Here is a 23406-nt window from a genome sequence, read left to right on the forward strand (position 1 = left end):
CGAAAAAACCGCTAGACGAAGAGAATCACGGAACGGATTCTTTTCGTCTTGCGAGGCACCACTGTATGCATCTGGAAACTCCATTCCAAATGGACACCGCTATCCCTCTAGGAGTACATGTGCAGAACTGAGAAGTACAAGTGATGCATCCAGGGCACACACAATTTATTTTAGCTATGGGCATGTTAAATGGGGGGCAGGACTAAGGCATGTGTCCAGCAACATTGCCCCATTTGTACAAGGACCTCCTCTTTCACAGCATACCTTCCCCCCTTCCCCGTGTGCTCTCTAAATCTGTTCTGTGGGTTCTTCCAAACCCACATATTGGGGGGGGCACAGGGAGAAGAGAGGGAGGGGAAGTCTTTTCATGAATGGGATGATTTAATTGAATACAACCATGTTATTGGTATCTGTCACTAAATATACATACAATTAAAGTTTATACTTACTAATAAAACAGGTTTCCCCCAAGTTTCATATTTACTTCAGGAGGAAGGTTATGAATGCATATATAAAATATATAACTCCTGGAAGGCTTAGTTCTCATAAAAAGCAGGTGAGATGGCAACTGTATGTCTGGACTATACCACTTCAATCTACAAGTGGGGGAGAGGCACACGACAGAAAGCTCCTCCATTAAAAAAACACACACCAAATTGCTGCACATAGAATGCTATGCCATGAAGAACAGACTCCTGCCTCAAAATAAAAAAAATTCCTTCCAGTAGCACCTTAAAAACCAACTAAGTTAGTTCTTGGTATGAGCTTTCGTGTGCAGTATCTGAAGAAGTGTGCATGCACACGAAAGCTCATACCAAGAACTAACTTAGTTGGTCTTTAAGGTGCTACTGGAAGGAATTTTTTTATTTTGACTATGGCAGACCAACACGGCTACCTATCTGTAACTAGACTCCTGCCTGTTTTCCATGGTGATTTCCTATGCTCAGTAACTGTTTTTATATGGAGAAGCTTGCAACCGTGTGAGCTCCTACTTGTTGTATGAAGTGGTATAGTACAGACATAGATGGATGTGTTTTTACAAAGACTATCAAAGCCTTTGCCTGGCAAAAGGAATTACTGTGCAAAACACAAATATTTTCTGAATTAGATATTCAGATCATAAAATCATGTAATCACATTTTATTTAAGGCTCAAGATATACATCACTCAGTACATCCGGTTTTTTTTCTCAGTTAAGTGCAAAACAAACTACTGCAGAGCGAGCCCTGCGCTGTGTTAAACACAAACAGCAAAATATGGAGGGGGAAATGTCCGCACAAACACACACAAAACCAACAAAGCTCTGTTTATGTGAGTTTCAGAAACCAGCTCAGAAGTCAACATCGCAAGGAATAAAGTGTAGCTGCTGCCTTCTGAAACACCAATAACTTCTTACTTAATTTTTTTGGTAATTATAGGGATGAACACAAATAGCCATGCAACAATATTTAACAGGCAATCAAGTGATAAAGCTCAGTGCTCAGGATAAGAACTAAATTCTTTAAATAAAACAAGTGTCAACTCATTTAAAAGCCAGAGACATTTATTGTTTTTGAACTGGACTGACTGCGGTTAATCTGCTCGAGCAAAATCTCAGGATTAAATACCCCTCCGTGTCCATCTTCCATAATCAATCCAGAGTATTTAATTTCTTCTTTGTGCTCCAAGGATGTCTCAAGGCAAATGCGTCCTTGTAATTTCAGAGTCAGAATGTCCTTCTTCTTGGAGAATGGGCTCATAGTCACCAGCATTATTGGCCAACTCAACATCCGGCTCATCATTGCTCTCTGCACTATAATCCACTTCTTCAAGAAAGCGAGGTTCGTCTTCTTCCAGAACGTACGTAGTGGGGCTGCAGCAAGAACACCAGGAGAGGAGGCTTATCGTCTATTATGCTCAAGTGAAGCAGCTTCCCAGCATAAACATATTTAACGCAATGAAAAAACTAACTAGTTTTTCTAAAATGTGGCCAAGAGGCTCTGGACCAATAACATGATAACTATATCATGGTATCTGAAGAAGTGTGCATGCACACGAAAGCTCATACCAAGAACTAACTTAGTTGGTTTTTAAGGTGCTACTGGAAGGAATTTTTTTATTATGATAACTATACCCATTCATTCTATCATTGCATAGCTGTCAACTTACAGATTTGAAAATAAGGGACCAGCAGCCTCGAAAATAAGGGTTCAGCAGCCAAAATAAGGGATTTTGCTTATCTTATGAGTTCCATCGGCCCTTCCCCGCCCGAGAGGGAGGGAGGGAGACTCTCGCCCACGCCGCCCGCAAGCCCGGCATGAGGTGGTTGCGGCGCTGCAGCGGCCGCTGAAGCACCGCCCTTCTACGTCCCTCCCCATCCCCTCCCCTTCCTCCTCCCTCAGGCCGCTGCCGCCGCTGCCACCTCTGGCTTCCCCTGGCAGCGCGGCGGAAGCCTCGCAAGAGAGGGGCTGCCTGCCTGCCCGCCGCCACCCGTCTCCTCACGACGCACCCCCGAGGGGGAAAAGGGTGAGACGGAGACGCGGCAGCTCGTGCGCACACTCTCTCTCGCTCTCTCGAAGCGGAGGACCCCGAGCTGCTGCTTCCCTCCCGAGCCGGGCAAGCATGAAACCCGGGAAATTTAAGGGACATCATCAATCCAGGACAGCAGCGGGACACGGCGCTGGGATAAGGGAGTTTCCCACCAAATAAGGGACGGTTGACAGCTATGTATCATTGAGTGCCAAATGTTATATAGGAGATGCATTCTTCCCCAAAATTGGCAGCAGCAACAACATCTTACTAAGCCCTTCATCAATAAATATGAATCTTATATTAACAAAACATTCTGAACTCTGAATTTTCAAAACACGCAACACATAGACCCAGAAACATGAAAGCCTGTGTGGCAAAAGGCCATATGCATTCTCTCTATCCTCTCTGCATGGATCAGCCCTGGTGGCTCCCCCTATGACAATGCGCACTGAAAGGAAGGTCTGAAGGAGGATTCTTGCATGTTCTCTTGAAGCCTCCTGGGAACAGAGATCTGCGTGATCAGGGCTCCCAATTGCAGGAAGGATCCCAAGCGCATTCAGCTGGAGATGCAAAGAATCCAAGGCTGCAGCCAGCAGTGATGGGAATGTGGGGGCCAGTCATGCCTCCCCGCTCCTCCATCAACACATTTTTAGGCAGACACCAGAATAGGGCATTTTTATACACTGGATAACTGTCCCTTTCACAGCATGCCGAACTGCACCAACTAGTTTGTCAGAGCCACAGAATGAAAAAACAAACTAAAAATAGAAAAGTAATTTCTACAGTAACATAACTGAGGCTAATGTTTATAACAAAAGTTATTCCAAGATTACTGAGATTTCAATGTGTTTTTATTAAAATGAAGTCAAGTAAAGAAAAATAAGCAATGGGTGTCAATGTGGTCTCCTAAGGAAACAGGTTGGGGAGATTCAATCAGGAGGACATTTTCTACAAGACAAGTTTCTTCACTGAAGCTTTACCCTCCCCCCCCCCTGAAACATTTTTGCAGAGCAAGTCAGGTCAACTTTCATATAAAACCGATTAAAGTGCATCACACAAAGACAACAGAAATGAAAGCAGTGCATCACTTCACTGTGACAGCACAGTAGGTGAGTGAAACCACAGACAGTGGGGAAAGGGAAGCGTCTTCACATGTCTGACGACAAAAGGGAAATCTCACCATTTCCCAGGCCATGAGAATCTTTGCCCACTATCAATTCTAGCAGTGAAATGAGCCACTAGACTCTACCAAAAATCAATCTCAAAAGCTATCCAACAAAGATAATTTGAAACGTACCTCTGAAAGGAAGCTGGCCCTTTCATTTTAGGTGTTAAAATGATTAAAGAGCTGAGAAAGGTACATACTACAAAATGTCTGTCTGAAATTGTGTTCTTTACACAGAAATCCTGATCCAGATTCAGCAACCCAGGTTACGGATGCAGACTGTTCTTTACATGCACACGTAGAAAAATTGATTTGGACATGTGTTGGGCATTGCTTTTCTTTCTCCATCTGTTTTACAGACACACACACCCCAAATTTGCACTGAAATCTACCTTCTGCTGTAGTTACTACATTTTAAATTCCCCGCCTCCAACTGTTTCATATTATTATTTTATCTAGAGGACATCACTGAGAACTGTTGCCTGGCAAGAGAAGACTTGCCTCCATCATGGACTGGATGAGACCCAGCTGCTCCATCCACTATCCCTTGTCTCTCAGATCATCAGTGATGTCTGCAGTCTCATAGGCGGAGGCAGAGGGGCAACACCAGGAAGGGCAAGAATGAAAGAAGGAAATGTTAGCTGCATAAACCTGGCACCACAGGGTCACCACGGTATTCCTCTTCCTGTTACCAGATTTGAATGTATTGTTTTATTGTAAGAATCTCTTGAAAACAACTTCACAAGTGGAATTTAAGTATTCTGAAACAAATAAACATTTAGTACAACAACATTTTAAGCTCGTACTACCTTGTCACTTTACAATTGGATTCAATCAATTCATTTTCAATGTCAAAGAGCGTAGATGGCAGGTTGTATTCTAGTGGCGATGTCAACCTTTTCAAACGCAATAAACCAGAACAGAACTTGGCTCCCATCTCTTCGAGTTCACGGGTCCCAATTTGTAAGCCCTAATTAGAGAACAACATATTCACTGAGTGGTTAGTTTAATTATGTCTGATGCTATTGCTAAAAATAACTCCTGGCACAGTTTGTCTTATGAAGAGATGCAAGACCAGCTAATTAAAGTATTAAAGCAATAAATGCAAAACCGGATGATCCCCAAAGTTTATATCTTTATGAGATGTGTTTGGGGTCCAGAGTACAAGCTATGATAAACATGCCATTCAAAAAGTAGGCTAAACTGGCCACTTTATTTTGAAAAAAAAGCATTTGCGGGACACCATTCTGAACAGAAAGGTAAAGGGACCCCTGACCATTAGATCCAGTCGTGGCCGACTCTGGGGTTGCGGTGCTCATCTCGCTTTATTGGCCAAGGGAGCTGGTGTACAGCTTCCAGTTCATGTGGCCAGCATGACTAAGCCGCTTCTGGTGAACCAGAGCAGCACACGGAAATGCCATTTACCTTCCCGCCGGAGCGGTACCTATTTATCTGCTTGCACTTTGACGTGCTTTTGAATTGCTAGGTTGGCAGGAGCAGGGACCGAGGAACTGGAGCTCACCCCGTCGCGGGGATTTGAACCGCTGACCTTCTGATCAGCAAGTCCTAGGCTCTGTGGTTTAACCCGCAGCGCCACCCACGTCCCTTTTATTCTGAACATGCTTCTGGTCTATTATTTGCTTTAAAATCTCCTCTGCTATTAACCCCCAAAGGTATTGCTTACTGCAAAGCGCATTCAGGGACAAATTACAGGCATGGTTAGGGGCAGTTTTTGGCAGAAAACCTTTGCAGGGACACAATCCAGATCAGTGGCATGTCCCAGATTGAGACCTGACAGATTTTTCCTTTCCACCCCCCTTTTTAAAGAAAGTGGCCAGGCTGAACCATTTTTAAAAAATGTTTGTTTACCCTAATATGTGGTTTGGCCCTTGGATAATACAGTGGTGCCCCACAAGACGAAAAACCCACTAGACGAAAGGGTTTTCCATTTTTCGATGTGCTTCGCAAGACGAATTTCCCTATGGGCTTGCTTCGCAAGACAAAAACATCTTGCGAGTCTTGCGATTTTTTTCGCTCCCCCCCTTTTTCTAAGCCGCTAAGCCGCTAATAGCCTTTTAGCCGCTAAGCCGCTAAGCCTTTAATAGCCGCTAAACCGCTAATAGCGCTAATCCGCTAAGCCGCTAATAGGGTTGCTTTGCAAGACGAAAAAACCGCTAGACGAAGAGACTCGCGGAACGGATTAATTTCATCTTGCGAGGCACCACTGTACATATTTCAAAGCGTTCCTCTAAAGAGAATCCAGGCAATGCACAAGATTACTTTTTCAGACTCATTAAATATACAGATGCCATTTTTACAATTCAGTTTTATTTTTTACCTTGTACTTCCCCTGGTCACATCCACATAATGTGCTTTCCATGGTGTAACTCCTCTGAACGCCTATTTCTCTCCAAACAACAACACGTGCTGTAGATTCCTTGGACTTCTCTACCACAAAACTGCAGCTGCTCATGCAGAATGCTGGCGCTGTCTGACTCAGAATCTTTGGAAGGGTCTAGAGGAAGGAAGTATTTAACAGCAGTCTGAAACCGTTAAAAAGTTTAGCAGGTACAATGTCAAGAAACCACTGAATATTAAAAGGTGCGTTACTTGGTCCACTTTCAATATGTGAAAAAGTATATAACCGGAACTGAATTCCTGTGGATTTCAGGCTACATATTATTTAGATACAAATAAATAAAAAATTAAGGCTAGAAGAAGGATGCATTCCAATAATTTATTTCAACCAATTTATACCCCACCTTTCCCCCCCCAAAAGCAAGCCCAGGGAAGTTACCAAATATATAAGTATAACAACACGAAATATAACAGCAGCAAAAAGTGCCACTTAAAGTACCAATACAAACACAGAAAACGACCGTAATAAAACAGCAGGATGGTTAGCAGAAAAAATATTACACCACGAAGACTTGGCAGAATAAAAAAAAGTTCTCACCGTATGCCTAAAAGTAGCCAGAGTCAGGGAAAACTACACAAAAAATGAGAGGAACTTTTGTGATGTAGTGGACACTCATGAGAATACCACCCAGCTATTAAAAAGAAAGAAAAAGCAGGGCATTCCCTATTTATACAGTTTGTACAACCAAATGGAAGTCCACTATGTGAGGAACAGCAGTATGAGATACAATCCAGCGTGTGGGTTGTGGCTGTGATTTTATATCCCACTGCAGTGATACCAGATGTAGAATGGAGGGGAAGGAGCTTCTAGCCTCATGAGACTTGTCCAAACTGTTGAGGATCTGGCTTGCCAATTCTTCTACAATTGTATTAGAAATATACTTCTATTCTTAAGGCGGAAAATATGAAAACAATGAGAAGAGGCAGGAACGAAGATTTGGAGATATGCTTCAGAGATCCAGACTATGGGGAGCCCGGAAAAATTAATAATTACAATTTGGATTACAATTATTTTTTTAATTTTAGTTTATTATTTTTAATTGGATTATGATTTAGATATGTTGATTGGCTGTTTTTATTGGAAAAGCAATAAAAAATATTAATAAAAATATACTTCTATTCTTTATCCTTTATAATTCTGCTGTCATCACAAAACTTTATTAAAGCATTCTCCTTAGTACAGTAATAATATATTATTGGGGTTTTAGGCTATAGCCGTAGAATGAACAGACAGGGAAAATTAATTAAAATATATTTACATATGATGCATATCAACAATATATAGAATATTTATCTATCTATCCCCAATGTTTTAATAGTTTCTTACATGAAATTTTACTGGATTTTTTAAGGAAGCTGTTTTATGTTCACTTCACTAATTAAAAACCAGATAGTTAAATTTTCCAGAACAGTGGGTTGTATTCATGTTAGTCAAAGCTCATTGAGTAGACCCACTGGAATTTGTGGATATGACTAACTCAGGTCTTTCAATTTCAATGGATCTCCTCTGGGCAAAATACTACTGGCATACTACTGGCAGTGTTATCACTTGAGGATTAGACAATATAAATAGAAATAGAAATTATGAATCTGTTGTGGCCTTGTTTGGATTTTTAAAGCAACAACTCACCCTATAGCCAAGGTCTTCAACCACATCGCAAGAAGCAGCACTAAGATTAGTGTGCCACATGGTTTCCTTGATGCTGCAGCCATACATAAATACGTTTTTCTTGCGAGAATGACCATGGTAATCACAAAAAACCTAGGAGAAATAAAGTTTTCAAAAGTTATAAAAGATGCAACTTTCTTGTATCTGTAGTAGGGCAGAGATATTGTCTTTTTTTGTAAGTAATTTTTTATTAGTTTTCAAATATTCCCCCAATAATAGCCAAATTATAACAATTATAAATTAACTGGGGGCAGAGATTTTTCACAAATATTCCAGCTCATCAATTATATACCGTTTGTTCAATTTCTGTGCTGTCTTTTATTACTCTGTAATGAATCCCATTTCTTCAAGGAGTCAAAGGCCACGTTCTGATGTAATGATCCCAGGCTAATAAATTATGGTTTATTGGCTCAGGAGCTAACTGTATGCTCCTGCCTTCCCTCACATAAGCAGCTTCAGTGAATCTATCTGTTTCTTAAACCAGTTTCTTGTGATGCTTGAACTGGGAAATCGTTATTAAAATGTTCCCTCCAAATGAGGATATGAAACCAGAATCAGATCCTGCTTTTAATCAGGAACTCTTAGTCACAGATTCCCAGTTTGGTTGTGCAACAGGGAAGGGCTAAGATGGAACACACAATGTTTTATCAGATCAGGACTATTACATATGAACAAGGACAAAAGTGTGAAGTTTGGCTTAGAACTTTTGATTTAAAAAAGAGAGAAGGAAACATAACATAAAAAAGAAATGAATGAAATGGAATTAAGTATTGTTAAAAGTCACTTTACATAACAATGAAATCAAGTAACAAATCCTGAGAAGTAGCCCAAAACCTCTTTACATTCTCTCAGATGGTTCAACTATGTAAAAAAGGAAGAACAAAAATTAGCCCAACTAAATGTAACAGAAGCATTCATGTCTTTCCCTTTTCACCAACATTCTGCCTCCATTCACATACAAACATCCTGGTATCCTGAAGTCTAATTTCCTCTGCCTGCTCTTCAAATATTTTCTCTAAAGAGAGACCTTTGATCTTAGCATGAAACACCACAGCACTAAGATTTGGGGTAAAACCTGCTTGCTTTTTGAGAGGGAAATGCAATATTTCCACACATATCCAATGCTGGAGTAGGGATAAATGCTGCTTTTTATGTTGCCTAGATTGACCTCTGTTGGGACACGGGTGGCGCTGTGGTCTAAACCACTGAGCCTCTTGGGCTTGCTAATCAGAAGGTCAGTGGTTCAAATCCCCACAATGGAGTGAGCTCCCGTTGCTCGGTTCCAGCTCCTGCCCACCTAGCAGTTTGAAAGCACGTCAAAGTGCAAGTAGATAAATAGGTACCACTCCGGCGGGAAGGTAAATGGACTTTCCGTGCGCTGCTCTGGTTTCGCCAGAAGCGGCTTAGTTATGCTGGCCACATGACCCGGAAAAACTGTTTGCGGACAAAGGTCGGCTCCCTCGGCCAGTAAAGCGAGATGAGCGCCGCAACCCCAGAGTCATTCATGACTAGACTTAACCTTTACCTTTACGAATGACCTATGCATAGCAAACAGTACTGTGCAGCTGCATGTCTACGTATGCACATGCATGCATGCACACACACTGGCCACACACACAACTGACATGAGGCCTGCGGGGGTGGTGGCAAAGCGTCAATATGGCTGTTGGACCAACAACAGTTAGTCACTCCTGATCTACAGAAAGCCACACCTACAGAAAACCACATGAAGAGTCTCATCTGTCTATGGCTGCTAATAATACTGACCACATTTAAAAGCAGAGCATGGGATCTGTGGAGGTAGAACTGTGGAAGTTGCTGAGGAGAAACATCTGTGAAAAGAGTTCCCTCGCAGATTTCATATATTTTGGGAGAGGAAGGGGCATTTTCATGCAATGCCAGAATGACTTCCGATGCTTTTACTTCAGGAGAGTGAACTGGGTGAGCACACGGATACGAACACTTACCAGGGGCAAACGTTTTATGGTAGCCAAATACTGCAGCAGGCCTTTGGCATGATAAATGGTGGGGTGCAGATCTAGGTTGGGGTTTTGCCATTGTCTGTTCAAGTCCTCTCCGCTTAAAGAACAGCGATGACTACAGGAGAAAGACAATCTCAGTAAGTTCTTACTGTCCCAAGCAAAAATGTTTCCCCCTCCAAGTAAGTCTGTGAGACAACTTATGTGGCTATTTTGTGCAATTTTATTAAGACAAAGAAGTCTTTAAAGTCTTGTTTTAACCGTTTGATTTTTTTAAAAACCAGTTCAGTGAAAATCAATCATGGTATTAGAAAGCTAGCCTGCTTGTATCCAGCATTTGTCTAAACTGGTGGGAATTATTACATTTTGTGATAGTAAATTCCACAGTTTAGCTATGTGCTGCATGAAAAAGTGCTTACTTTTGTCTGTCCTGAATTTCCCCCCATAAGAGCAAACTCTTAGAGGCCAAGGTGCCTTTCCTCCCCCCCCCCCAATTTTTTTGAGGGCACTGCCCCCCAAGCTGATGGGCATAACCATTCAAACGGTGTTTATGCACCACTTCATGTGAATTATTATGTGGGGCAGGGCTTACCTTGGGCCCCCCCAATATTTTATTCAAGTGGGCACCCCTGTCACCCACATTTCAGCTTCACTGGAAGACGCCGAGTTCTAGTGTTATGACAGGAAAAAGCCTATACAGTCATACCTCGGGTTAAAGTTGCTTCAGGTTGAGCGTTTTTGGGTTGCGCTCTGCGGCGACCCGGAAGTAACGCGTTCCAATAATGCGTTACCTTCTGGGTTTTGCCGCTCGCGCATGTGCAGACGCTCAAAATGACGTCACACGAATGCGCAGAAGCGGCAAATTGCGACCCGCGCATGCGCTGGTTGTGTTCTCTTCAGGATGTGAACGGGGCTCTGGAACGGATCCCGTTCGCATCCAGAGGTACCACTGTATACTTTTCCCACACAATGGATAATTTTACACACATCAATCATGTTCTCATTTAGTTTAGAAAAAAGGCAAGTAACCCCAAATGCTGTAATCTTTCCTTATAAGCCAGTTGCTCCAGCCTCTGATAATTTTGGTTGCCCTTTTCTGACTTTTTCTAGCTCTACAATATCCTTTTTGAGGCGGGACAGCCAGAACTGTGCACTATATTCCAAGTGTGGCCACACCATGGATTTGTATAAAGTTATTCTGATATTAATTTTTATCGCTTTTTACTGATCCCTAACATGGAGTTCACAGCTGCTGCATACTGGGCTGACGTTTTCATTGCGCTGTTCATTGAATATTGCGGCAAAAGGACAGAAAGTCCACGGCCTAAACTTGGTTTGGAAGTGCCTAAGAAGCATTATCTTTGCTGCTGAATACACTTAAAAACTTACTTTCCATTAATGACCCCATCAGGATTAAGCATTGGTACAATTTTAAAAATATAGGATTCTCGTAAACTTTGGGCAGCAGGAGTATTACTCATGAGATATTCCAAAGTTCCCTTCATAACCCAGCTTGCGTTAGTCTCTCCGGGATGAACACGAGCACATAAGAAAATATAAGGACGGTTTCCTAAAAAATAAACACAGCACAAGCAAAATAGCATGATACAATCACAAGTCACAGCAGCTTGCTTATTACGAATTGACACATATGAACTAGAACATGAAATGAATGTAATTAAAGAACTTGAATTCATTAAAGTAGAATATACATATGGCATAAAGTGTTGAACAGGTAGATGTGGCTGCCTGGCATGTTTAATTAGGCCCACAAATTACGCTTTCCAGAACATCTATATGCAATTCACGTATCTTTTACAAAGCAGCCTGCATTCAGAAAAACAAATATAGATATAAATTCTCAGTGAAAAAGGAGAAAAACGTTGTACTTACTGAACTGACAGATATGTTCATAGTAATCTGACTCCGGCATGGCGGTTATAGTTACTATGGGACAGCTGTTTCCAGAGAGTGTCTCACACAAAACGTCTTGTCGAAAATATATCTGCTGAGGATTGTGTGTGGAGTCCAGTTTTTTGAGATGCATCTTCATGACAAAAAGAATTAAGACTGTAAGCCTACAGGCAGGGTTTCTTTCATATTTTACCATAACTACAGGTTTAGCTTTTCCTGTGCTTAAAAGACAGCAGGAGCCAGCAGCAGTTCTAGAACTGTTCTCCACCAGTATACTTGTAAAACAATGCAGTTTTATTTCAAAACAGAGTTTTTCTGAAGACCGCCCCCCCGCCCGGCAGAAAACTGCTTCCTCTGTTATCAGAGGCCACCATACCTTTTTTTGGCATCTGTAAAGTGTTATATGTATTCCTACATTTATGGACCGTAACCTCTTGCAAACTGAATGCATTAAAGTTTACATTTATTATTTTTGTACCAACATCATTTTGTCAAACCCCGTCTCTAATCTGCATTGCTATGGCCTACAGCTGAAACAAATCAACTAGAGCCAATGTTGTGCTCTACATCTGCAAAGTCCTGGTTATTCAGAATTAATGCTAAACTTTTTACTGCATTAGTTTACAGGAGCTTTACTTGTAAAAAATAAATTTTTACTTTCCTAAACTTTATGTATGAACATTTCAGCTGTTTTCAAACAGAAAGTGCTTTTGCATCTAGCTATTTTTGTGACCACTATCGAGCCATGTAGTTAAAATACTTGAAATCGTTAAAGTAAAAATGTGCATAAACAAATTATGCCTCTACCTAAGCTCAAATTAAAGGTAAACGTAAAGGGACCCCTGACCATTAGGTCCAGTCGTGACCGACTCTGGGGTTGCAGTGCTCATCTCACTTTATTGGCCGAGGGAGCCGGCGTACAGCTTCCGGGTCATGTGGCCAGCATGACTAAGCCGCTTCTGGCGAACCAGAGCAGCGCACAGAAACGCCGTTTACCTTCCCGCTGGAGCAGTACCTATTTATCTACTTGCACTTTGACGTGCTTTCGAACTGCTAGGTTGGCAGGAGCAAGGACCGAGCAACGGGAGCTCACCCCGTTGTGGGGATTCGAACCGCCGACCTTCCAATCAGCAAGTCCTAGGCTCTGTGGTTTAACCCACAGTGCCACCTGCGTCCCATAAGCGTCCCATAAGCTCAAATTAACTCCCATAAGCTCAAATTAACTCACCATTAAAGCTGAGTAAGTATATGGGTAATGGTAAGCAAAGTAACAAACATCATCCTTATGCTGGAAACTGACAGTGAAGGTAATTGTGTAGTAGGATTTTCCCTTTTGGCCACCGGCTGCAATGGAACTTCTTGAAAAGTGATTCCTAGAAACAACATTTTAGAATTAGATTAAAGATGCAGTGCATGCTACAATTTATGGTAAATAATCTGCAGAGACGCATCACTCACTCAACTATTACAGTACCTTGAGTACAAATTAACAAAGGTTGAAATTTGAATTCTCCTTTTATTAGTTTTTATTTTTAATTATAATTTTATTTACAACATAACACAAACCTCCCATCCCCAATACACAAATCCACCCACATTAAACATGAACATAACATACAGTGAGCATAACATACAACAATACAAACAACCAAATAAAAGACTTCCTTTATCCTGTATCTGGCCTCCTTATTTACTTCTTATAAACTGCTTCCTTTATGAATAATTATTAAGATTTTTCTAATTATAACTTAAATATCCACAAAGTCTCCTGCAGACAATAATCAAAACAAGTCCAGGTATGTATTTTAGGGTGCTGTTTTGTGTAGTATTCTCTGCATTTTCCCATGCTTTCTGAAACTCTTGTCTAGTGTGATCTAATTGCCTCTGTTAATCTAACCAGTTCAATATACTCTAACATTATTAGCTTTAAAAACAGTGTTAATTACTAATATAGTTAAGTTAGTTTTTCAGCCCATTTAATTCAATGTTTTATTTCCTCCATTTACAGTTATACTCACTTGTAGTAACAAATATCAGTTCCTACACGAGTCCACCAGGGTCTGCCATTTAGTGCATCTTGAACAGAGTACATAAGGGGTTGCATACCTTCAAGCAAAATATATTACGTGATTCAACATGGTTGCATGTATTCAGTGAAGAAATATACTTGTCTAGAGCAAGGGTCAGCAAACATTTTCAGTATGGGGCCGGTCCACTGTCCCTCAGCCCTTGTGGGGGGCCGGACTATATTTTGGGTGGGGAAATGAACAAATTCCTATGTCCCACAAATAACCCAGAGATGCATTTTAAATAAAAGCACACATTCCACTCATGTAAAAACACCAGGCAGGCCCCACAAATCATGCAGAGATGCACTTTAAATAAAAGGACACATTCTACTCATGTAAAAACACACTGATTCCCGGACCGTCCACAGGCTGGATTTAGAAGGCGATTGGGCCGGATCTGGCCCCTGGGCCTTAGTTTGCCTACCCATGGTTTAGAGAGCATAGAGTTAAAGGAAAACTTAACTTTTTAATCAAGGAAAATACCATCTAATATATTAAAAAGTTATCATTCTGCATTCTGAATATGCCAAGATAAATAATCAACTAAGCTTGAGTTTCATTTTGATTGCTGAGAGTTGATAAAACTACGTAACAATCTAACCCTTCAAAATATATATTTATTTATCACTAGGGGGGGAAAGGACTGTGAAGGTTTTGTAAAACTGAATAAATCCACATTCTTCCTAGGCACTTCTTCTGAATAAGAGAAGAAAAACAGGTCTTACCATAATTAAACTGACTATTTGTCTTTTCACAGTTGATTATATTAAATCGGTAGGCAACACCTGCTCGCATTCCGCTGGCTTCGAAGTAAAACCACTGGTGATAATGATTGCTGTTTATGTCAGAGTTCAGAATGAGATCATACTCATTTCTAAAGATGAACAGAAACAAGTCTTAAAATGAAGAACAGCTTCAAAATTAAAAACGAAGTAAAACAAAAGACAACATCTTACTTTCTGATCTGAATAACTTTGCGTAAATTTCCCGATTCAAATTTGGAGTTAAATTTCAGGACGTCTCCTTCATCTGGCACTGGACAGCTTAAAGAAATAAAATTACAGGGAAAGGAAAGTTATATATATTTTTATCATTCCAATTTTATACTATACTATAAATATGGCTGGGTGCATATAATGAAGAGGGCGATGGAAAATAAATAATAACAGTTCCTCCTTACGATGGCTAAAAATATCACTTTTAGTTATATGACTTTAATTACTCAGGGCTTCATATTCCTGGTTTCTTTTGAATCTGATTCAACCAATAAGGCAGAGCCTAAAGGGGTTTTGATGTTGCTCATCAGTCGGATTATTCTAGGGTAAAGAACATCAACTGAAGTATCTATGTAATGCTCAGTTGTCATAGAGCAGTCTTTCCCAGCCTTCCAGATGTTTTGGACTACAACTCCCATCAGTTCCAGGCAGTATATGTGGTTGACATGGCCACACTGAAGTTGTAGTCCAAAACATCTGAGGCTGGGCATGACTGCCATACATTTTACTTTCCCCCAACATTTCTGGTCTTCTTACACAATAGGGTAGCACAACCCACCATGATGTGTGTTCACCAGGGAATAACATCTCTCCAATCTTATTCTCACTGAATTTACAAAGAGTTTTGCAAAAACCTCAAACAGATACCGTATTTTTTGCTCTATAGGGCGCACCGGACCATAGGGCGCACCTAGGGTTTTTTTTTGGGGGGGGGGATAAAGAAAAAAATTATTCCCCCCCCCCAAGCCCCAAAGATCAAAGAAGCCAAGACAGCCAGCGGGATTCCTCTTTAGCCACGCACAACCTCTCCAGCCGGGAGAGGCTGGATGGATCCCGCTCGCTGTCTTGGCTTCCTTTTTAGCCGCGAGGCTGGGGCGGGGGCAGCCCGAGCTTCCCCCGACCCCAGCCCCCAGAACGGGTCCGGGAGTGGGGGCGAGGTTGCGCGCAACCTCGTCTTCGCTCCCGGAGCTTGCTGCTATCCGCAAGCCCCGCCGGGCTCCCAAGGCTTGTGGATAGTTGCCCGAAGCCTGGGGTGCGCAGCGCTGCACTTCCCGGGCTTCGGGCTGCAGGCTGCTATCCACAAGCCTTCGGAGCCCGGCAGGCACTCCTGCCGCGCTCTGAAGGCTTGCAGATTGCTTCCTGAAGCCTGGAGAGCGAGAGGGGTCAGTGCGCACCGACCCCTCTCGCTCTCCAGGCTTCTGCGAAAGCCTGCATTCGCTCCATAGGACACAGACACATTTCCCCTTCATTTTTGGAGGGGGAAAGGTGTGTCCTATAGAGCGAAAAATACGGTACCTGCTATTTGCAGAAATAAAATATCCAATTAACTCAGGGATTTACTTAAACCCAACGAAAATGTTTAAGAAGATGTTTAAATATTAAGAGTAATCTTTGTTTCTCTTGGAGTGACTTCCAGTGGAGTCAACCTGCTGATGCAATGTACCTCTGCTCACACAGATGTTGGGGACCTCTGCAGCAGACTGCAGGAGGGGACGTGCATAGCTATGGAGGGGAGGGAGCGCAAAGGGAAATCCCATCCCATCACATCCATTCATGTGATGCTGGAATCACCCATAAGATTTCTTTAAAAAGTTTCTTAACTTGACAAAAAATAATGGAGTAACACATTCCATATAAACAAGAATATGGGAATATTTGGTATAATGTGTATCTAAACCTGCAGTTAAATCGGCACACGTTAAGTTATTTAATTGCTTCAGTTTGCTACTCTACTGGCTAAAAGTGGTGTTTTTCAAGTTTCCAAGGTGGAATAACTTGGAAGCTTTTATGGAGTTTGTCAAAGAGAAGACTAGTAAGAGGTAGAGAAAGCACACTTTTAGAAGTTTGCTCACTAATGCCAATCTTGACCTGCAGTGTGCATTCATAGGCCGGTGTTAGGGAAGTATTTTCAATTCATATTTCATGGACCAATGGTGAGTTACTTTCCCAGAATACTCTGCAACACACAAGTGTTTCATTGCAGGCATAGAGACGTTCCTCAGAAGATAAGGAAGCACATACAGTCATACCTCAGGATAAATACGCTTCAGGTTGAGTGCTTTCAGATTGCACTCTGCAGCGACCCGGAACTAACGGAGTGCGTTACTTCCGGGTTTCGCCACATGCGCAGAAGGTCAAAATGACATCACGTGCATGCGCGGAAGTGGCAAAATGCGACCCGCGCATGTGCCGTCACATCTTACATTCTGTTCGGGATGCAAACGGGACTCTGGAATGGATCCCATTCACATCCCGAGGTACCACTGTAATGGGTTACATGAAGCTACAAAATTCGAAACCACTTGAAGTAAATATAATAGTAAATCAAATCAACCTATTTTACCAATTAATAAAGTGAGTTTTAGGTTCTTTTAATTGTTGTTTAAATACAAACAATTACAACTGATATTTTAAGCTATAACTGCATCTCATCTGAGCAGGAATTACCGTATTTTTTGCTCTATAAGACTCACTTTTTCCCTCCTAAAAAGTAAGGGGAAATGTGTGTGCGTCTTATGGAGCGAATGCAGGCTGCACAGCTATCCCAGAAGCCAGAACAGCAAGAGGGATTGCTGCTTTCACAGCACAGCAATCCCTCTTGCTGTTCTGGCTTCTGAGATTCAGAATATTTTTTTTCTTGTTTTCCTCCTCCCAAAACTAGGTGCGTCTTGTGGTCTGGTGCGTCTTATAGAGCGAAAAATACGGTAACTCCCAGAACTTTTACAACTATATGAATAGTTTAGGAAAGCAACTGGCTACCATTAACCTCATTTTCTCATCAGCTGCATTTTCTTACTTATTTTCTGTATGTATAAATTAATTTAAAACGAAAGGAAAACCAGACCAAAAGAGAAAGTTAAAACAGGAACTTTACCTGTGAAACCTACCTGGGATTATCAAGGTCATACACAACTCTGTCTATGATATCATTAGGATGAATCAGCCTTTCAATATCTTGGGCAATTTTTGTCCTATAAAATAGAGAGAGCCCTTAGCTTATGTTTCATAATGAAAAAGGTACAACGCCAGTTATTAAAAATACATCATCAGGTAAGGAAAGACCATCAGATGAGGTATTTAATTTTGCATAGAATGTGATTATCTATCTGGGAGACACATCCCAATTATTTTCCTTATGGAGAGAATCAACCTGTACAGAAGACATCAAAGATTCAAGATCAAATGTTGGATTCCTTTTCCTTCCAAAGTGCATAATATCAGATATCAATTATTATATCAATTAGTATTATTAGTTTAAAACTAATTAAGCTTTGAGAACAATTAAGTTATATTAGCAATTCATGCAATTACAGCTGCAGTAAATAAAGTTTCAAAGAGTACTGTGCAGTGATTGGGTTAGTGTGCGAGCTTCTCACCTACGAAAACCTCTACTTAAACATGAGGTTATAAATAAAAAGTACACTTAATGCAAAATTAACCATGTGACACGACTATCATTTCTGTGAAAATAATTCTGTGCTCCCACTCTGTGGAGCATTATATCTGGTGCTTTTATTCTGCCATGTATAGATGCTGTAAGAACTCTTGAACCAGATGTACAAGCATGTCCGTAACCATGTGCACAGGAGACACAAAATTCCCTACACAAATGTGTTGTCTGTGTCAGAAAGAAATCTTCTTATGCCTCATGGCACAGAAAGCCTATGCAGTTGGAAATACCTGCTCAGAAAAGTTGAACACCTGGAAATTAGCTTTATTCAATAGCTAAATAGTAAAGAGTGAAAAGCACGTACAATAATAAAAACAAAGAGGCAGATTTTGACATTGAAAAATATTTCTCAATTGCCATTCTGTGTCTGAAAACATATCCCAACTGGTCTTGATATGGGATGTAGAAATTGTGGGATGTAAAACGCAGGAGCAGTCAATGACAACATTCCTAGAGTGTACATGTTAGAACATGGGGAGGGATGTCTGTCCAGCAAGCAGGTAAACTTCCTCGGGACGGACTTCCTCCGCATGTGACCAGAGGTGGGTGTGGCCTCACCTGTGCAGGTAAATGATAAAAGCACAGGGCAGGCAGCCATCTCTCTCTTCCATCTTCCTTCGAAGAAGCAACATGCCCTCTTGGCTCTCAGCCAAGAGAGGAGGAAAGGACTATCTTCCTATAAGATAGATTCTATATGTATTTTACCTTTTCAAGCCTGTCTGCCTTCTGGGATCATATTGTGAACAGAACGTGAGTCAACTCTTTTATACTTTTATAAGGACTGTGTCGTGTCTTGTATTTTAAGAGGGAACAAAAGGGGAAATTACCAGAGTAATTATTATAGAGGTTCTAGCGCACCTGTGCAGACGTTACCGTTGCAAACTTAAAAAGGGGAATGTTATAAACTCTGCTGATATTTTTGGAAATTGTTAGCACAAGTTGGATTACGATATAATCTCACAATATATCCTCTCCTGCACCCCTGAACATTCCCACAGAAATTGTGCCAAAAAAGAATGGAGTTGTTGTGTGGTACGCTGACAGTGTGAACAAAATGAAAACCTACTGTAAACTATCATTCAGAAGACATATTAAGCACAGGCACCAAAATATAGAAATGAGTAGCTAAACTAATAACTAACATCTAATTCACAGCTTCCCTCTTCTACTCTTTGTCAAAAGTAATGTTTATACAATGTCAAGAAAGTAAGTTTAGAATTGTTAGCAAGTAAAACCTAGACACACTTGCCACAATTTAGTTTTTTTATGTCACCGTTAAGGACCCATCTGACTACTGACATTTTTTAAAGATCCATTGCTACGGAAATTAGTCTTATTTTCTCCATCAAGCCTAACTAGGCTCATACAAACTTGTTTCTTAAGAATAGCCTGATATTTATGGATTACAGGAATAATATAATGTAATAATAATGTATAATATAATGTAATGTAATGTATAATATAATATGTTTGGAATTATTCTGGAAATAATGTTTTGTTTGATTCAGCTCTTATATATTAAAATTATCTTAGATTTCTTCCTTTACAACGAAACAAAATCACTGACATACATATTCTAAGTTTGCTTCCCTGTTTATTTTATTATGCCTTAATATTTTCTGCATATTGGTAGGTGGCTGAGCTCGCACATAACACTAATTCAAGGTTTGTTTAGCCAAAGTGTTATTTGAATGTCTGAACCCAGCTTAGCAGACTAACCATGGTTTATTTTCCGGCAACAAACCACAATGTGAAACCATGGGTGGTGATTGGCTTATGAAGTACAGTTTGCTTTAACTATGGCTTGGCACTATGTCTGAACACAATAGCTATGGTCTGTTTGGCAACTCCACCTCAGGTACATTCCAGATTACAAAGGTAGATGGCAAGAAGTGTGTGTGTGTGTGTTTTAAAAAACCTTAATTTGTTTGCTTCTCTGCAAGATGGCCCTTGGCTTGTTGAACAAACCATAGTTCAGCATTCTGTAAACACAGTCATTATATTAAAATCGTTTCAGAAGGAAAGTAGGAAAAAACACATCTTTTAAAGGAATAGTTTTGCACATGCTTTCAAAGTCTACTTGTGACGCTAGTCAATTCAATTTTTTTTGAAATTATCTTACCTATTTTTTCTCAATACCAGAGACCAACATTATCTGATTTGGGGGTATTGCCAAGACCTGAAAAATAGTATTAAGCTAGACACTGAATATCTCTCAGTGGTCAAGTTGTAATTACACTTATTTATTATTTTGGAACTTTGATTCTTTAGAGCCACGACTAACTAACAAACAGAAGCGTCAACACTTCTAGTACACCTTTGAATCTTTCACTCACTGAATGTACAGTGCAAGGCAAACCAAATCTTTAACTATGAACGTTGCTACATTTATCTGTAACTCGCACAATGTTAACATGAAATCCTCTGGCACCGTTACGAAAGTGTTGTCACTGCATTTATAACTGCACAAGACATATGCAACAAGAAGGAATAATGTTGAACCAAAACTGAGGTGCAGAGGGCATCTCCATCGCATTTTCTAGCTCTGGCCCTTCCAGTAGCAAATGAAACCTGATCTAATTTGTAAGGAAAACACTTCCTTTCAGGTAAAGATCTGAGGTACAGTCCACCTTCACAATAATGTAATCCTTGTTGTAGTCAGATTCTAACCTTAAACACAGGACCAAGAATGACAGAACAAAAATGTTTAAAGATGAGGACATCAGAACATTTGCATCTGGTGCCCTATGAACAAATGAAAGCAGGGTCTTAAGGTTCCCCCAAGTCTTTCTGAGTGTTTTCTGAACAAATAAAAAAATTCCTTCCAGTAGCACCTTAAAGACCAACTAAGTTAGTTCTTGGTATGAGCTTTCGTGTGCATACACATCTCTTCTTCAGATACAATGTATCTGAAGAAGTGTGCATGCACACGAAAGCTCATACCAAGAACTAACTTAGTTGGTCTTTAAGGTGCTACTGGAAGGAATTTTTTTATTTTGACTATGGCAGACCAACACGGCTACCTATCTGTTCTGAACAAATGACCAGCATCAGTCGCTCTACTTATCTGCACACCATGCTGGGACTCTGGAATGACTGTAGATTCTACGTAGCACCACACCACAAGCTTTAGTAGCATTTCACACTGTGTATTAGAGCAACCCCATGTGTTTTTGACATTATGGAAAAGAAAAGGAAGATTTTGAAAGAGAAGAGAGAAACCAAGATCATTTTTTTAAAAAAATTGATTTTCTGCCCTATCAATTTGGAATAAGGTTCAAGGAAACTGCACACACCCATTCACTGCCAACTATTGCCAAAAAGGAGTTCAAGAGACCCCGATGTTATGAAGGAGAAATATCCAATATTTCTTTCACATACATCAGAGTTCGCATGTGACTGCCAGCCATTCTCTTCTTCCTTGTGGAAGAAAGGGAATAAAGTTTGAGATTATGAAACACCTGTGAAGTCCAACTCCTTTTTTTTTCTTTTTTACAACAACAGATCTTAGCATTAACATCGTACTTTAGCATGTTCAAGGCAATTTATATACATTAACCCAGTAAGCTATACCACCTCCCTGTGAAACAGGTTGTTGTTATAATCAAACACTGCAAATAAGGAAACTGAAGCTAACAGATTACTTAGGTTCATGGCAGAATGAGAGCTAGACAGGGGGCTTCCCAGCTCAGCTCAGTTTGCTACTGCACCACATCTATCTCCTGCTTTATATATATACTTCAGAATATATATTTCAAGTTCTCAGTGGGTTTCATTATTGTTAAGCGGGGAGGGAGCATATGAGAAAACAAAATTCTGTGTTCAAAAAACATTCTCCCGTATTAGCTAAGAGCAATAGTCACAAAGGGAGTTCCCACTCACGGAACAGGGTATTATCAGTTCTTTACTTCCTCTGTAGCCCTTCTAAATCCCCAAAGACAGTTTCAGGGAGGTTCGCATTGTGGGGGATATAGTCTGAATTGTGGGGGATATAGGGGGAAATGGCCTCCTCTGCACTGGCTCAAAGTCTCTTCCATTCACACAAAAAATCCTCTTCATTAAACCCAACAATATTTTATTTAATTTTACTGTTCACAGTACAGTCATACCTTGCGTTAAATTTGCTTCAGGCTGAACGTTTTCAGGTTGCGTTCCACGGCGACCCGGAAGTAACGGAATGGGTTACTTCCGGGTTTCACCGCTCACGCATGCGCAGACGCTCAAAACGACGTCACGCGCATGTGCAGAAGCAGCGAATCGCAACACACAAAGACACGGGTTGCATTCTGCTCAGGATGCGAATGGGGCTCCGGAACGGTTCCCGTTCGCATCCAGAGGTACCACTGTAAATCGTAGCTTTAGATAACATGAAACATGTTAAGAGAAATTGGAAACTCACCTCTGCACACCGTAAGGCCTTTCAAGAATAGGCTCTTTAAATGGAGGTGGAAAGTGTCCGAAATAATCAGGATAAGCCACTTCTGAATATTCAGGAACAGACTTTGTATTTTTCACTACCTCAATATAAAGTTCCGGGTCGTGGAGTTGTAGCTTATCAGGCGCTTCAAGCATCACTTGCTCTCCCAGAGAAATGGAACAGGAAATTTCCTCCTCTTCAGGCTCTGCTCCAGAACAGCACAGCTTTCCCAGCTGGACAGACCGTCCTTCACACAACACACTCCCGCAGGATGAAGCGTGTTGAAAAGGTTTATTACAGGCAACTTCACTGAGGCTAGTTTTACACTCTTTTTTGGTCATGGCCCTTGTACTATAGGAGTGCTCATTTTTGGAAGCATTTTGCAACGAAATTCTGTCAAAGTCTCTAACTATTTCATGGTTTAGGCACTGGCATGATGAGAACAATTTCTTGCGATCGCTTTGATTCTGTAAGCTATTGTCCGTGCTGCTATCACGGCTTACCAGACCCAAAAAGATGGGTCTTTTGCTACAGTCCTCTGTTTGTAGAGGAGGACCCTCCTTCGCGGGAATTTCTGTTGCAGGGTTTGCTGGACATGGCTCCTCTCCAGCGGTAGGGACAACAATAGGCCCTGCTAGGGTTACATTGGGTGAAAAAGGCTTTGGTTCCTTGGAAACTAAGTCACACTCCTTAACATTAAGGAGAGAAAGGAAAAAAGAGAAGGGGAAATCATTATTTAGACACTTGATTTAACAATGCATAAATAACACCAAAACTCCTGCCCAGAGACCTTACAGTCTTAAGTTTTCAAAAGTGGA

At 40.9% G+C, this 23406-nt stretch overlaps 1 protein-coding gene and 1 long non-coding RNA gene across 8 annotated transcripts in view; both read right to left on the reverse strand.

Annotated features, from left to right (window-relative positions):
* Nucleotides 1-1525: 1525 nt before the first annotated feature.
* AGTPBP1 (ATP/GTP binding carboxypeptidase 1) overlaps nt 1526-23406 on the reverse strand; it is a 62907-nt gene continuing 41026 nt past the window's right edge. For 4 of the 7 annotated variants that reach the window (XM_083464782.1, XM_083464781.1, XM_083464783.1 and 1 more), the window contains 13 exons: nt 22571-23277; nt 17609-17692; nt 14682-14768; nt 14451-14599; nt 13675-13762; nt 12885-13029; nt 11636-11789; nt 11132-11312; nt 9731-9860; nt 7725-7856; nt 6015-6191; nt 4486-4646; nt 1526-1852 (listed from right to left, as the gene is read on the reverse strand). In XM_083464782.1, coding sequence (XP_083320908.1) covers nt 1675-1852; nt 4486-4646; nt 6015-6191; nt 7725-7856; nt 9731-9860; nt 11132-11312; nt 11636-11789; nt 12885-13029; nt 13675-13762; nt 14451-14599; nt 14682-14768; nt 17609-17692; nt 22571-23277 — 2373 coding nt within the window. In that variant the 3' untranslated portion in view covers nt 1526-1674. Of the gene's footprint in view, nt 1853-4485; nt 4647-6014; nt 6192-7724; nt 7857-9730; nt 9861-11131; nt 11313-11635; nt 11790-12884; nt 13030-13674; nt 13763-14450; nt 14600-14681; nt 14769-17608; nt 17693-21552; nt 21592-22570; nt 23278-23406 lie in introns of all 7 variants that reach the window. The other 3 variants (XM_083464779.1, XM_083464780.1, XM_083464777.1) reach the window with 1 other exon arrangement.
* LOC310688545 lies at nt 20079-21515 on the reverse strand. The gene is made up of 2 exons (XR_014517026.1): nt 21195-21515; nt 20079-20957 (listed from the first exon to the last, which is right to left on the reverse strand). It is a non-coding gene; the product is annotated as an uncharacterized lncRNA (long non-coding RNA).

This window comes from Podarcis liolepis, assembly GCF_965112155.1.
Source record: "Podarcis liolepis genome assembly, chromosome: 11".
NCBI classification, from domain to species: Eukaryota; Metazoa; Chordata; class Lepidosauria; order Squamata; family Lacertidae; genus Podarcis; species Podarcis liolepis.